General features: G+C 41.7%; 1 protein-coding gene across 1 annotated transcript in view; it reads left to right on the forward strand.

Moving 5' to 3' along the window:
* LOC109913491 overlaps positions 1-13962 on the forward strand; it is a 111416-nt gene that overhangs the window by 90867 nt on the left and 6587 nt on the right. The window contains exons 8-9 of the mRNA XM_048603502.1: positions 2925-5516; positions 13326-13428. Of these exons, the coding sequence (XP_048459459.1) occupies positions 2925-5516; positions 13326-13428 (2695 nt within the window). The remainder of the gene's footprint in view (positions 1-2924; positions 5517-13325; positions 13429-13962) is intronic.

Here is a 13962-nt window from a genome sequence, read left to right on the forward strand (position 1 = left end):
CAGCATAGTTAGGAGAGAGGAGGGCTTTCCCCAATTTGGATATTGTTAGTATTTTTTTAATCATTAATGGGATGTGGCATCGCTGGCTAGGTAGCATTTATTGCCCATCCCTAATTGACCAGAGGGCAGTTGAGAGTCAACCACGTTGCTGTGGGTCTGGAGTCACATGTCGGCCAGACCAGGTAAAGATGGCAGTTTCCTTACCTAAAGGACATTAGTGAACCAGATGGGTTTTTCCAACAATCGACAATGGCCATCATTAGGCTCTTAATTCCAGATATTTATTGGATTCAGTTTCCACCATCAGCCATGGTAGGATTCAAACCTGGGTCCCCAGGACGTTATCTGGGTCTCTGGATTAACAGTCCAGTGATAATACCACTAGCATGGCCTCCCCCGAACCTGATACGCACTCCAGACACTTAGCCAATGTTACATCTGAAGTTGATTGAATCAAATTGTGTGAATGCTGGCAAGTGATGTTGATGAATTCTGGAAGATCAGTACTTATGGATAAAAATGTTTTCGTGGCATTTGTCTTGTATTTTGCAGGCATGTTCTGCACTAGCTTTCACAAAAAAATGGAAGTATTTAAGTAGCATCCTTTGCCATTTGTTGATTAGTTTTCCCCAACATGCAGGAATTTACACTTGCATCTCAACCATTGTTCATGGGAACACTTTAAACTCTCTCTCCAGCTATTTTAATAAACCTGTTCATTTATGTTATGAAACATGTCCGAAGTAGGTTGGACTTGAACCCAGGATTTCTAGCTTAGAGGTAGAGAGACTACCACTGCGTCATAAGAGCCCTGAATCGTTCTTTATAGCACGCTGCTTCTTCTGATAATACAGCAGTGAGACAAGCAGATAATGCTGCAACTTACATCATCAAAGAACTGGTAATTGCGACATATTCTGTATATCTATTTCATAAACAGTTGGAAGATCAAAGCTCTGCATTCTTGGGATTGAATTTACAATACCTCTGACTCTATTAATGATAGTCATGCCCTATACTCATCACTTGTCCAATGTTAATTGAATTATTTCAAAGTGACTCAAACTTGACACTACTGTTGTTTCATATTTACATGATTTCAAGTTCTTTATTTCCCGAAAAGTAGAGGACTCCTTCGATACTAAGGGATAAATAGATTTTTAACTGCCCAGGTATCTCAGGTACTTAGGCTGAGAAAACAAAATATGAGCTCTCTATGTTCAGGTCTCAAACATCCACTTGGCCATGAAGTGCCACTTTGTCTTTTCCATATACAGCAAAATAAGTCACCAGAACCTACAAATTCTAAAACCAGGATTGTAGCATTCAACTTAACAGGAAAGCACAAGTTGAGAATGTATCACAAGATGACAGAATTTCTTCAACTAATTTTCTAGTATCTGCTGAGCTTCATTCCTCCTACTTCACTGTTGCAGAACCTTTTTTTCACCTTGAACACTTACCATGTGAATTATTCTGTCCAGCAATTTGTACATATTCGGTTAAATAAATGTTGCCATATTGTACATTTGGCTGAGCTGAGAATCTGTAAATTTGAATGTTGTTGCAGTGATGAAAGTACAGTTTCAAATAAGTTGTCTCTCTATATGACGTGTGACTAATATATGTCAATGAATATCTACTCCCATCAGACAAAGAAATGCTAGCTGCAGGCATGCCATTCAAAACTAATTGAAAGCAGAATACTTTGAATGTTTGGGGGCTTGGAATAAAAGAAAGAAAATGTTGGTAATTGCTTTGAGCAGTACCTCTGAAGACAGAAACAGAGAAAAGTGATGTATTTCAGGTATCATGTCTCCTCTATTCGGTGCTCACGATTTGCTCCACCTGGAGAGACGATTGGAAAGTCCAAATTGATTGGGATGCCACTTTGCAAAATATATCTGTTCCACTGATCATAGCCCTGAACATCCTGTTGCCTGTCCCTTTAAGTTTTCACTTTGCTTTCATTCTCACATCTCTGTCCTTGGCCCACTACACTGCTCCAGCCAAGCTGAAACTAAGCTTGAGGAACAGCACTTGACCTTTCCGTCTATGCACTTTACAGTCTTATAAATTCAACATTGAGTTCAACTATTCCAAACCAAATCTCAGTGACCATATTGTCTTCTTCACATTGTTCATTACTGCTACGTTCCTCCCTGCCCTTCTCCCTTTTTTGTGCTTTCAGTCAGGACCACACCCGCCCTAGGCTAATTTCTGATGTCTTTGACTCTTTTTCTTGCCCATGATCATGTCCTTTCGTTCTGGATTACTCAGTCCTCTTGTGTTCAATCTCTCGTGTATTTCACACATCACTGGTGTTCTTTGTACCCATTCTTATGAAATCACTGTTACGAATGACTGACCCTGTTTTTTCTCCACAGATGCTGCCGAATCTGCTCGTCATCTCTCACACCCTTCTTTTATTTTTTCACCACAGAAAAATTGCTTGGTTTGAAAAATAAACCATATCAGATAATCATATGGGAGACATTTTATGTGGACGCAACATTATATTGCATGGTAATATCAATAGCTTAGCAAATGTTACATTTAATTTACTTGACACTACAGAAGTCAGTAATAAATTACCAACACTACTACATATTTTTACAGATAGGTGGTCGCGAAATTAATTTACTGATGTTCAGAAAGTTATGTTTCTCTTAATTTACATGATGCATAGCTTTAATATGACCTCAGTGTAGTTATAGGCAAAGACTCTTTGTGTCGCTGTCTACCAATAAGGAGAAGAAATTAACTCGAGATCCACCACCCATCCCCCAACACCACGGGACGAACACAGGCAGATTATTGTCGTTCGGACGAATATACCGAGCTACCTCCTGAGAAGGTCTTTTCGCTTTTCAACGTACGAACTTGCTTTGGATGAATTAATTGATAATACCAGGGATAAGAAGTAATGAGGGCCAAAAGACACATCCCTGCAGAGGAAATGACGCACAGAGACGGTTTCTTTCTGGGCAAAAAGACAGCGATACCGTCCATTTTGCTGCTCTGTGTCTGGAACCTGGTTTCGGGGCAGATTCGTTACTCCATTCCTGAAGAATTAGAACATGGGGCTTTTGTAGGGAATATCACGAAAGACTTGGGATTCAATTCACATGATCTCGCAACTCGCAGGATCCGGATCACCCCACAAGCGCCGTTGCAATATTTCGATATAAATCTTCAGAATGGAATCTTATTCGTGAATAAAAGAATAGACAGAGAAATACTCTGCGGGCAGAGCCTTACCTGCTTAATGCCTTTGGAAGTGGAAATTGATGGTCCTGTGGAACAGTATGCCGTCGAGATCGAGGTTATTGATATAAACGATAACTTTCCCAGATTTTCAACCAGAAAAATCCATTTGGAAATTGCGGAGTCGGTCACACCTGGAACCCGGTTTAATTTAGAAGCTGCACAGGATTCTGATGCAGGAAGCAATTCCGTGCAGATGTACCAGCTCACCCCCAACAAGCATTTCTCTTTAGATGTACAGAACCTTGGGAAATGGAAAATACCTAAATTGATGTTACAGAAGTCGTTGGACCGCGAAAAAGAATCATCCCAGCGTTATTTGCTCACTGCTATTGATGGCGGAGTCCCCCAGAGGTCAGGGACTGCTGAGGTAACTATCATTATCTTAGATGTTAATGACAATGCACCAGTTTTCCAACAGTCCTTGTACGCTACTAGTTTAGTCGAAGATGCTAGACCAGGCACTTTAGTCATTAAGCTTAACGCGACAGATTTGGATGACGGGTCCAATGGCGACATTGTTTACTCTTTAAGTGGCTACGGTGAGGAACAAATAGCCGAAATATTTAATATTAATCCGAAATCAGGAGAAATCAGTTTAAAAGGAATATTGGATTTTGAAGAAAAAAATCTTTACGAAATACACGTGGAAGCTAAGGACATGGGGGCGCAGTCATTATCCACACGTTGCATTGTTCAGGTGGACATCAAGGATGTTAATGATAACGCTCCGGATTTGATTCTAAAACCAATTTCCAGCACAGTCAGTGAGAATGCTCCCACTGGGACTTTGTTAGCGATGGTGGGTGTTACTGATCGGGATTCTAATGAAAACGGACGTACAAGTTGCTATATCTCCCCTGATGTCCCATTTGAACTGAAACCTTCATTTAGGAATTCTTACAGACTAACCACGAATGACGTTCTGGATCGGGAACGTGCCCAGGAATTCGCAGTTACCGTGACATGCGAAGACGAGGGACGCCCTCCACTATCCACAAGCAAAACCATGACTGTGCATATTTCAGATATAAATGACAATGCGCCCAGCTTTACGCAGACTTCACATACGCTCTACGTTACCGAAAACAATCCAGCTGGACATTCGATTGGATCGGTATCAGCGTTCGACCCCGATTCTGAACAAAATGCCCAGATATCTTATAGACTTCTGGACACCAATGTTCAGGGGCATCCAGTGTCTTCATATGTTTCAATCAACTCAGAAAATGGCGCTATCTATTCACAACGGTCCTTTGATTACGAGGAGTTGAAAAGTTTTGAGTTCCGTGTTCAAGCTCAAGATGTGGGACTGCCAGTGCTTTCCGGGAATGTAACTGTAAGTGTGATTATTCTCGACCAGAATGACAACGTCCCTGTCATTACAACACCTACGCCAGTGAACTACAGCAAGACAACTGTACCTCGAACTGCGGATCCAGGATTTTTGGTAACGAAGATAATTGCTTCTGATGCTGATTCCGGGCAGAATGCACGTATTTCCTATCAGCTCGTGCAAGCTACTGACTTGAGTCTATTTGCAATTTCACATAATTCGGGAGAAATACGAAGCGTTCGTCGATTTAAAGATGATGACGCGACCATACAAAGACTGGTCATTCAGGTGAAGGACAATGGATACCCATCTCTCTCTGCTAGTACCACGATCACACTCATTATCTCTGAACAAAAAGAAGAATTTCGGTCAGACGTTGGCGATCTTCACCAAGATTTACAACAATCTTCCGATTTGGCATTTTATATAATAATCTCTTTGGGAATAACGTCCCTCTTGCTCCTTATTGTCATAATCGTCCTTGTTATTGTCATTTGTCCGAGCACAGGAAACGCAGGCCGCACTAAGAGTTGTTTCCTGACCAGTTGTTGCTATGCTACAGAATTGGACTCCAAACGCAGAGAACAAAATCCACGTGTCAATCTTCAGGTTGTGCCTGACTCCAAGCTAATTACCAACGTCCTTGAGATTCGAGGAGACGGATCTCTTTCAGACACATACCGTTACAAAATTCGATCAGTACCAGATACAGCTAAAATGGAACTAATGTACTTCGCTCCAGTCAGTCCAACAACTTCGGAAATTTCAGGGAAGAATATCAGAACGTGTGCGTCAAGTCAATCTGCAAAGACAGCGAACAAATGGCCGCATACATCTAACGAAGTGAGTATGATACGTTTCAATAAAACGCATAAAAATATTGAGGCTGCAGCGCAGATCAGCAGCTGGAAGTGTCAGATTTCTTGCAATTCAGATGTTTTCTTTTCACTCCACAGCCTCTATTTTACCCAGGGCTGATTTTGTCCAACTCTCAACTGTATTTTATCAGATTTTATGTTAACTGACATTATTTGTTCTGTTTGGCAAATTGCGCTACAGTGAGATTACGTAATTCGGCTATTAAACATCGGACACCCAAGTGACTACTTTTTCCTGTAAGCTTTTGATTTATCACAATCTGACATTTAATTTTGTTTGCGTTGACTGTCATCTAGTTCGATCTTTATTATGTAGCAATCTCATATGTTCATCAACTACTCGTGAGCGTGCGAGTGATTCCTACTCGCTTAAGCCAAACCGAACCACCCAATCAAGACTACTTAGTCAACTAAGTACTTTATATATATATATATTCCAACTGCTAAATATGCCTTATACTCTGCGCATTGACTTGACTAATCCGTCGCAAAAAGTAAGGAAATAACATTGCTCAAGTCTGTAGTATTCGGGTAGTAATTTACATAGGCCTAATTGCGATTGACGTAAATACTCTGTAGATGTAAATAGAATTGTAACGTACCAACAGCAAGTTGGAGGGCCAAAATGTAACAGTGAGGAACACGTGTTTGTTTAAATCGTCTGGTACAATACCATTATATCATCTTCCTGATTGAGGAACGAACATTGCAGAAGTTGGGCGGCACGCTGGCTCAGTGGTTAGCACTACTGCCTCATCAGCGCCAGGGATACGTGTTCTATTCCAACTTGAGGCGACTGCCTGCGTCGAGTTTGTATGCTCTCCCCGTGTCTAAGCGGGTTTCCTGCTGGTGCTCCGGTTTTCTCCCACAGTCCAAACATGTGGATGATAAATTGCCCATGGTATCCAGGGATGCGTAGGTTAGGTGCATTAGCGAAGGGAAATGTAGATTTACTGGGATAGGGAATGGGGAAGGAAGAATAATTTCCTTCCTCCTACATCCGAGAAGCGTGCTTTCAAATATTCATTTTAGTTGAAATATTTTCGCATGCGCTTTCTTCAATCTTGCAAACTATTTTTGACCAAATTATGGTTATGTGCACGTTGGGAAAACTTGATCTTTATTGGACAACAACATCACTGGAACTCTGTATTCTTTTCCCAGCTATTAGCATTACTTCCTTTGATCACTCACTTAAATTCCCCTTTGACCTTGTCCATTTAGGCCTCCTGCCGTACTTCAATGAAGTTTGACAAGCAATGATGCAGTTTCAAAACGATAATTTGAAGGAATTGTGGTTTGAAAGGATTAAGAAGCTAGCAAGGGGTGAAGGCAAGAAGATGACATTGTAATTGTGAAGTATTCTCTATTAAATGCCTCAATATAGCTTAATAGGTGCAAGTTGATATTTGGACTCTGTCCAAGGTTAGAACAAGTCCTGTACAAATTTCAATCAGGTAAATTTTAGGTTACAAGTTTACCAGGATATCATTCATTTTAAAAGTGTCAGAACGCCAGATTGAGATTTCAGTGGGCTCATGTAGAAGTAGAGGTGGCCAATTGAGTGGTGCTGCAGGTATTTATAACAGACAGGGGAATTGAGTTTAAGAGCCGTGAGGTTATGCAGCAGCTCTATGAAACTCTGGTTAGACCACAATTGGAATATTGTGTTCAGTTCTGGCCGCTTCATTGTAGAAAAGATGTGGAAGCTTTAGAGAGGGTGCAGAGGAGATTTACCAGGATGGTGCCTGGACTGGAGGGCAGGTCTTATGAGGGGGGTTGAGGAAGCTAGGGCTTTTTTCATTGGAGCGAAAAAGGATGAGCGGTAACTTGATAGAGGTGTACAAGATGATGAGAGGCATAGATACAGTGGATAGCCAGAGACTTTTTCCCCAGGGCGCAAATGACAATTACAAGGGGGCATAATTTTAAGGTGATTGGAGGAAGGTATAGGGAGATGTCAGAGGTAGGTTCATTACACAGAGAGTGGTTGGATGTGAAATGCGCTGCCGGCAGTGGTAGTGGAGTCAGATACTTTAGAGACTTTTGAGCGACTCTTGGATAGGCACATGGAGGATATTAAAATCTAAGGTATGCTGCGTAGATTGATCTTAGTAGGATAATAGGTCGGCACAACATTGTGAGCCAAAGGGCCTGTACTGTGCTGTACTGTTCTATGTTCTGTGTTCTATGTTGTATAAAGTTAAGGCATATGCCAAGTAAGTTTTAAGCCATTCAGTGCTGGCTGAAACAGTGGCGAAATGAAGAAAGCGATAAGGGTGCATTGTCTGCCAGAAGGGCCAGACAAGATACATTTAGCATTCTTAATTTGTAATGGAGGAATTATTACTCACCAAGTTGGAACGGTGGGTTCGTAAGTTTGCCGATAACACGAAGGTTGGAGGAGTTGTGGATAGCGTGGAGGGCTGTTGCAGGTTGCAACGGGACATTGGCAGGATGCAGACCTGGGCAAAGAAGTGGCAGATAGAATTCAACCCAGAAAAGTGTGAAGTGATTCATTTGGAAGGACGAATTTGAATGCAGAATACAGGGTTAATAGCAGGATTCTCGGCAGTGTGGAGGAACAGAGGGATCTTGGGGTCCATGTCCATAGATCCCTCAAAGTTGCTACCCAAGTTGTAAAGAAGGCGTATGGGATGTTGGCTTTCATTGGCAGTGGAATTGAGTTTAAGAGCCATGAGGTTATGCTGCAGCTCTATAAAACCCTGGTTAGACCACAATTGGAATATTGTGTTCGGTTCTGGTCGCCTCATTGTAGGAAGGATGTGGAAACTTTAGAGAGGGTGCAGAGGAGATTTACCAAGATGCTGCCTGGACTGAAGGGCAGGTCTTATGAGGAAAGGCTGAGGGAGCTAGGGCATTTTTCATTGGAGTGAAGCAGGATGACAGGAGACTTGATAGACATGTACAAGATGATGAGAAGCACGGTTAGAGTGGATAGCCAGAGACTTTTTTTTTCCCAGGGTGGAAATGACTATCACGAGGGGGCATAATTTTAAGGTGATTGGAGGAAGGTATAGGGAGATGTCAGAGGTAGGTTCATTACACAGAGAGTGGTTGGATGTGGAATGCGCTGCCAGCAGTGGTAATGGAGTCAGATGCTTTAGACACTCTTAAGCGACTCTTGGACAGGCACATGGATGATAGTATAATGTTGGGTATACAGGGTAGTTTGATCTTAGTAGGATAATAGGTCGGCACAACATTGTGGGCCGAAGGGCCTGTACTGTGCTGTGCTGTTCTATGTTCTATATTCTATGTAAGTTCAAAAGTAAGTTTGTCAGTCTGATATTAACAACAGAGCAACTATTTTGAAGATGGTCGGAAAAGGGTAAATTTTCTGCCATCAATGTATAATTTAACTCATGTCTGTGGTTGATAATTCAAACGGCATAATGCCTCAGGGGAGGCAGTGGCACTCTAAGGCTTTCTTGATCTCTCTTAATGTGTTTTGCTTGGCTCCATGTCACTTGTTTTGTCTCATATATTTCTCAGGGCCTCATGAGGGTTAACTAAGTAAATAGTGAGATATAAATAGAAGTTGTTCTTTATGATGATAGATAAGTCATTTAAGTCACTGTCAAATATAAATATCCATTTCAATGAACAAAATATTTGGATTTCATTCTGGCGAACAATGCATAGGATAGATTATTTTGACTTGATGCCAAGCCTTAGAATGAATAGTGTCTCCAGAAGGATAAGTTTATAATTCTTCCTTATATTTTATCAATTTTACCTAAATTCTTACAAACCCTCCAGCATGGAATGTAAGCTGTAGGTCTACATGGGTTTATTATACTGATCAACCATCTGTTCTCTGACTTAGAGTCAATACAGTGTGAAGCTGGACGAACACAGCAGGTCAGGCAGCATCAGAGGAGGAGGGGAGTCGAAGTTTCCAGTCAGGACCCTTCATCAGGACTGGGCCAGTACTTCATCAGCACTGTATTGACTCTGACTCCAGCATCTGCAGTTCTTGCTTTCTCTGATAAGTTTGCCAACTGCCTGTTAAGTTAGAAAACTGTTCATTTCTCTGGAAGGAAGGATGACACATGTCATCCATTGTCGTCATCATTTTATCATCAATTTATTTGTGAATGACGTAAAGGCCAGTTTTCAATGTCTTCGTGCAAGTTTCTCTGTTTGCTTCACAAACAGTATCTCATTAGTTCTCCTGACCTGGCATCCTTTTCCAAACATGGATGCAATAGTTGAACGAAAGCATTGAGATGAGTGTCAAAGCCCTTGAGACTGAAGCAATAGTTGACTGCATCAAGGAGATCAATGGAAAAGCCTTGGGCAGTGTGAAATATATTCAAAAGCTCTCCATTAGTTGGAGTTATGCCTTGCACAAAGCAACGTGGTTGTGTTTTCTGGAGCACTGTCGCATTATACCCAGAACTTCCTTAGAATAGATCATTTCTAATCAACATGTGCGGAGATATTGTTACACACATCTGGGCACATATGACTTGAGCCCATCGTTGTGGTCCAGAGGTAGAGACACTACCACTGCACCAAAAGAACTCCCACAAGCTCCTCAGTATATTGTACAAGGTTTAACATCCTCACCTGCCTCGTCAATGGCCTTCCCAGCAACAAAATTTCAGAAATTAAGATGTTCACTGAAAAATGCATAAAGTTCAGCACCATTCATAACTCCCCCAACACTGAAGCAGTCAGTCTCCATATGCATATAGATCTGGCCAACATTCAGACTTGGATTGATAAGTGAACGATGACATTCACACCACGCACTTGACAGGTAATGTCCACCCTCAAGAAGAAGAAAAAAAAAATCAAAGAATCTGCCTTGTAGGTCAATGGCATTATCATCACGAAATGCTGTACTATAATTATACTTGGCGTTACCATCGACTACAATCTGAACTTGACCAACAATCTGAACACTGTAGTTACAACAGTGGGTCAGAGACTGAAAATTCTGCAGTGAGAAACTGACTTCCTTTCTTTCCAAAGCCTGTCCACCATAGACAAAGCAGGAGTCAGGAATTTGATGGAAGACTCTGTACTTGCTTGAATGAATGCAGCTCTGACAGCACACATCTCAACACCATCTGGGCCAAAGCAGGCCGTTTGAATGACACCTCATCCGTAACATTCAACATTCACTTCTTCCACTATGGTTGCATCGTAGCAGCAGTGTGTACCATCTGCAAAATATACTACAAAACTCACAAAATGTTTCTTTGTCATCAACATCCAAAATCACACCCACTATCACCTATAAGGTATAAGGCAGCAGCTTCAAGGGAGCCCCTCAACAAGTCACAAGCCATCCTAATTCGTGCTCCTTTCCTGCCTATAGTTCAAGCTCCTGGCACCCCATTCCTAACAGTACAGTGGAAGTCCATACATCACATAGAGTGCAATAGTTCAAGAAGGAGATTCATTAGCGCATTCTCCGTTAAGATCAAGGACAAGTAATAAATATTGCCTTTGCTAGCAACACTCACATTCATCACAGAACAAAAATAAGATGGAAATCCAATTTACTAACCTTGAATATCAGGATAAGCAGCAACTTTTAGTTGGTTCACTCAAGTGTTCCATTGTAACTTTTTGCGGCCCAAGGCTTTGATTCTAAATGAAACTTGAGACTATTGGGCGACAATTTTCAATGTTAACAACCTGCTTGAATGTGTTTTGAAACTGAGTTTTCAACTTGGACAAAACTCTGCAGTGATATGTTGAGAGGAGTCATGGAATGCACTGAGTTTTCATTCCTCTCTAACACCCAGATTTCTCAAAGAGTAGAATTCTTCTTAATATTCAGGATTGTTTTTCCGCTCACAATACTAATTTCAGATAATCTATTGCTTACCCGCTAATCATTGACTCAGGGTAAATAAAATTCATTAATCTGTGTTGATATTTGGTTTTTATGTGATAACCTTGGCTCGATTATAATACTCAGCCACTAAATTAGTAGATTGAGGTTTCACATCCTGCTCATAGATCTACACTGACACTCTAATATTTGATTGACACCATATCCCTAACATTCAACATTCAGTCCCTCCACTATGGGTGCACAGTGGCAACAGGGTGTGCCATCAACAAGACTCCTTAATCAGCACTGATTTGTTAGACAGAGATTCTGTCTGGTTCATTTAATTGTAATTTATGAAAAGGTGACTAAGTGTATTGTTGAGGTTGGTGCAGTTGATGTGGTTTACTTGGATCTCAGTTAGGCACTTAACATTGTCTCATCTGGAAGGCCAGTCCAAACTTAACAGCCCATGGGATTTAAGGGAAGTTGGCAATCTGGATCCAAAACTGGCTTACAAACGGGAAGCAAAGGATGGTGGTGGTGGATTCTTTTGTAATTGGAAGCCTGAGACCAGGAGGGGAGGTGATGGCCTTGTAGTATTATTGCTAGATGGTAGATGGCAGAATTTGAATTCAATAAATAGCTTGAGTTAAGAATCTAACGATGACCGAGAATCCATTGTCGATTGTTCGGGGGAAAACCCATCTGGTTCACTAATGAACTTTAGGGAAGGTAACTCTGGCCTACATGCGACTCCAGACCCACAGCAATGTGATTTACTCTTAACTGTCCTCTCATTAATTAGAGTTAATAAATTTGTGGATGAGACTACAATATTGATAGGGAGGCAGATGATCTCAGTCCGATATTGGTCAGCTGATAAATTGACCAGAGCAATGGTCATAAGTGTCAGATGATGAATTCTGGGAGGTCTTATTCTAATAAGGGAAGGATATACACAATGTATGGTCGGTCCTTATGGTGCACTAAGTAACAAAGGGGCCTTGGTGTATACGTCTAGAGATCCCAGAAGGTGTCAGTGCAGATAGACAGGATAGTGAAGAAGGCACATGGGATGTTTGCCTTCAATATCTGGGACACAGAATATAAGATCAAGGAAGTCTTCTTACAAATTCATCAAACACTAGTTAGGCAACAGGTGGAATACTGTTTGCACTTCTGGTCACCACACATTTGGAAATATGTAACTGCACTGTCGAAGATGCAGAGGAGACCCACCAGGATGATGTCTGGAATGAAAATTCTCAGTAATGAGGAGAGATTTGACAGGCTGGGTTTACCTTGGAGCAGAGGAGGCTGATATGGGATAAGTTGGGGGATCTGTTTGAGATACACAAATTATCAGAGGCATAGACAGAGTAGATCGTGCAAATCTCTTCTCCATAGTAGACATATCTATGACCAGAGGCCATAAATTTAAGGCAAGTAGTTTAGAGGAGATCTTAGGATTTGTTTTTTTTCACTCGGAGAGTGTAGGACATTTATAGAATGTGCTGCCTGAGAGGATGGTGGAGGCAGGTACTCACAACCCTCAGGAAGCGTTTGGATGAGGACTTACAATGCCAGGGCATAGTAGGCCATGCACCAAGTGCAGGTAATGAGACTAGTGTAGTTTGTTATTGGTTGGTCAGAATTGTCAGCGATCAGAAGAATCTGTTTCTACGCTGCATGACTCTATGACTGTGTGACTAATACTGAGCAAGTGCATTTTATCAGAGTTGTCATCTTTCAGATGAGTCAGTCAACCCAGGTATACTTGTCTCCTGGATATGAATTATTCCACGGGGTATATAAAAGAGAATAAGGGAATTCTTAATAAGGGAATTTTCTGAAGAAGGGTCCAGACCCGAAACGTCAGCTTTCCTGCTCCTCTGATGCTGCTTGGCCTGCTGTGTTCATCCAGCTCTACATCTTGTTATCTAAGGGTATTCTACCTGTTGACCTCAAATAACTTAACAAAAGAGGTTTTCTGTGCTTTCAATGTTTCAGTTCGTTTTTTTTTTAGTGGAAGTTTGCTCCATCGGAGAAATCTTGCGTAGTTTTCAGCGCCGTCGCGACTCTTTGACTTTTGGGCACGTTGGCCGAGAAATCCTTCTGGCGACGGCTAAGTAAACATGAGGGGGTTACGTCGTCGTAGTGCCCCTGTCTCTGAGCTACGTGACTGTTGTGTATAAGTCCCACCTACTCCAGAGGTGCGTAATAACATATCCTAACAGGCTAATAAAATAAAGATCTAATTCAGAACGAAGATTTGTCGAAGTTCTGAGATCGTCCATGTGGGGAGTGGGGAGGAGGGAGAAGCTCATTGAAAGCATGGCTGCAGCTGTGGTCTGCTGAGGGCGGTGAATCCGGTGTAAATGGTAAGAACGGGGGGAAGGCTCGAAACAGAAGGTAGTTGTTGATCGCGATTTTAGATGGCCCAGAGGCGTGAACGCTGACCCAACGTTTACTTCTGAGAATTTCTTCCCCGGCCCCCGGCAAGATTCCGTCAGTGACTGCTATTTTTTTTTCTCTCGGTTACTCTTGTTTAAAGTGACCTGCAAAAGAAGCAAGGGTGAAAGTGATTGAGAGATAGTAGGAACTGCAGATGCTGGAGAATCTGAGATAACAAGGTGTAGAGCTGGATGAACACAGCAGGCCAA

Source organism: Rhincodon typus, chromosome 12 (assembly GCF_021869965.1).
Source record: "Rhincodon typus isolate 14 chromosome 12, sRhiTyp1.1, whole genome shotgun sequence".
Taxonomy (NCBI): domain Eukaryota; kingdom Metazoa; phylum Chordata; class Chondrichthyes; order Orectolobiformes; family Rhincodontidae; genus Rhincodon; species Rhincodon typus.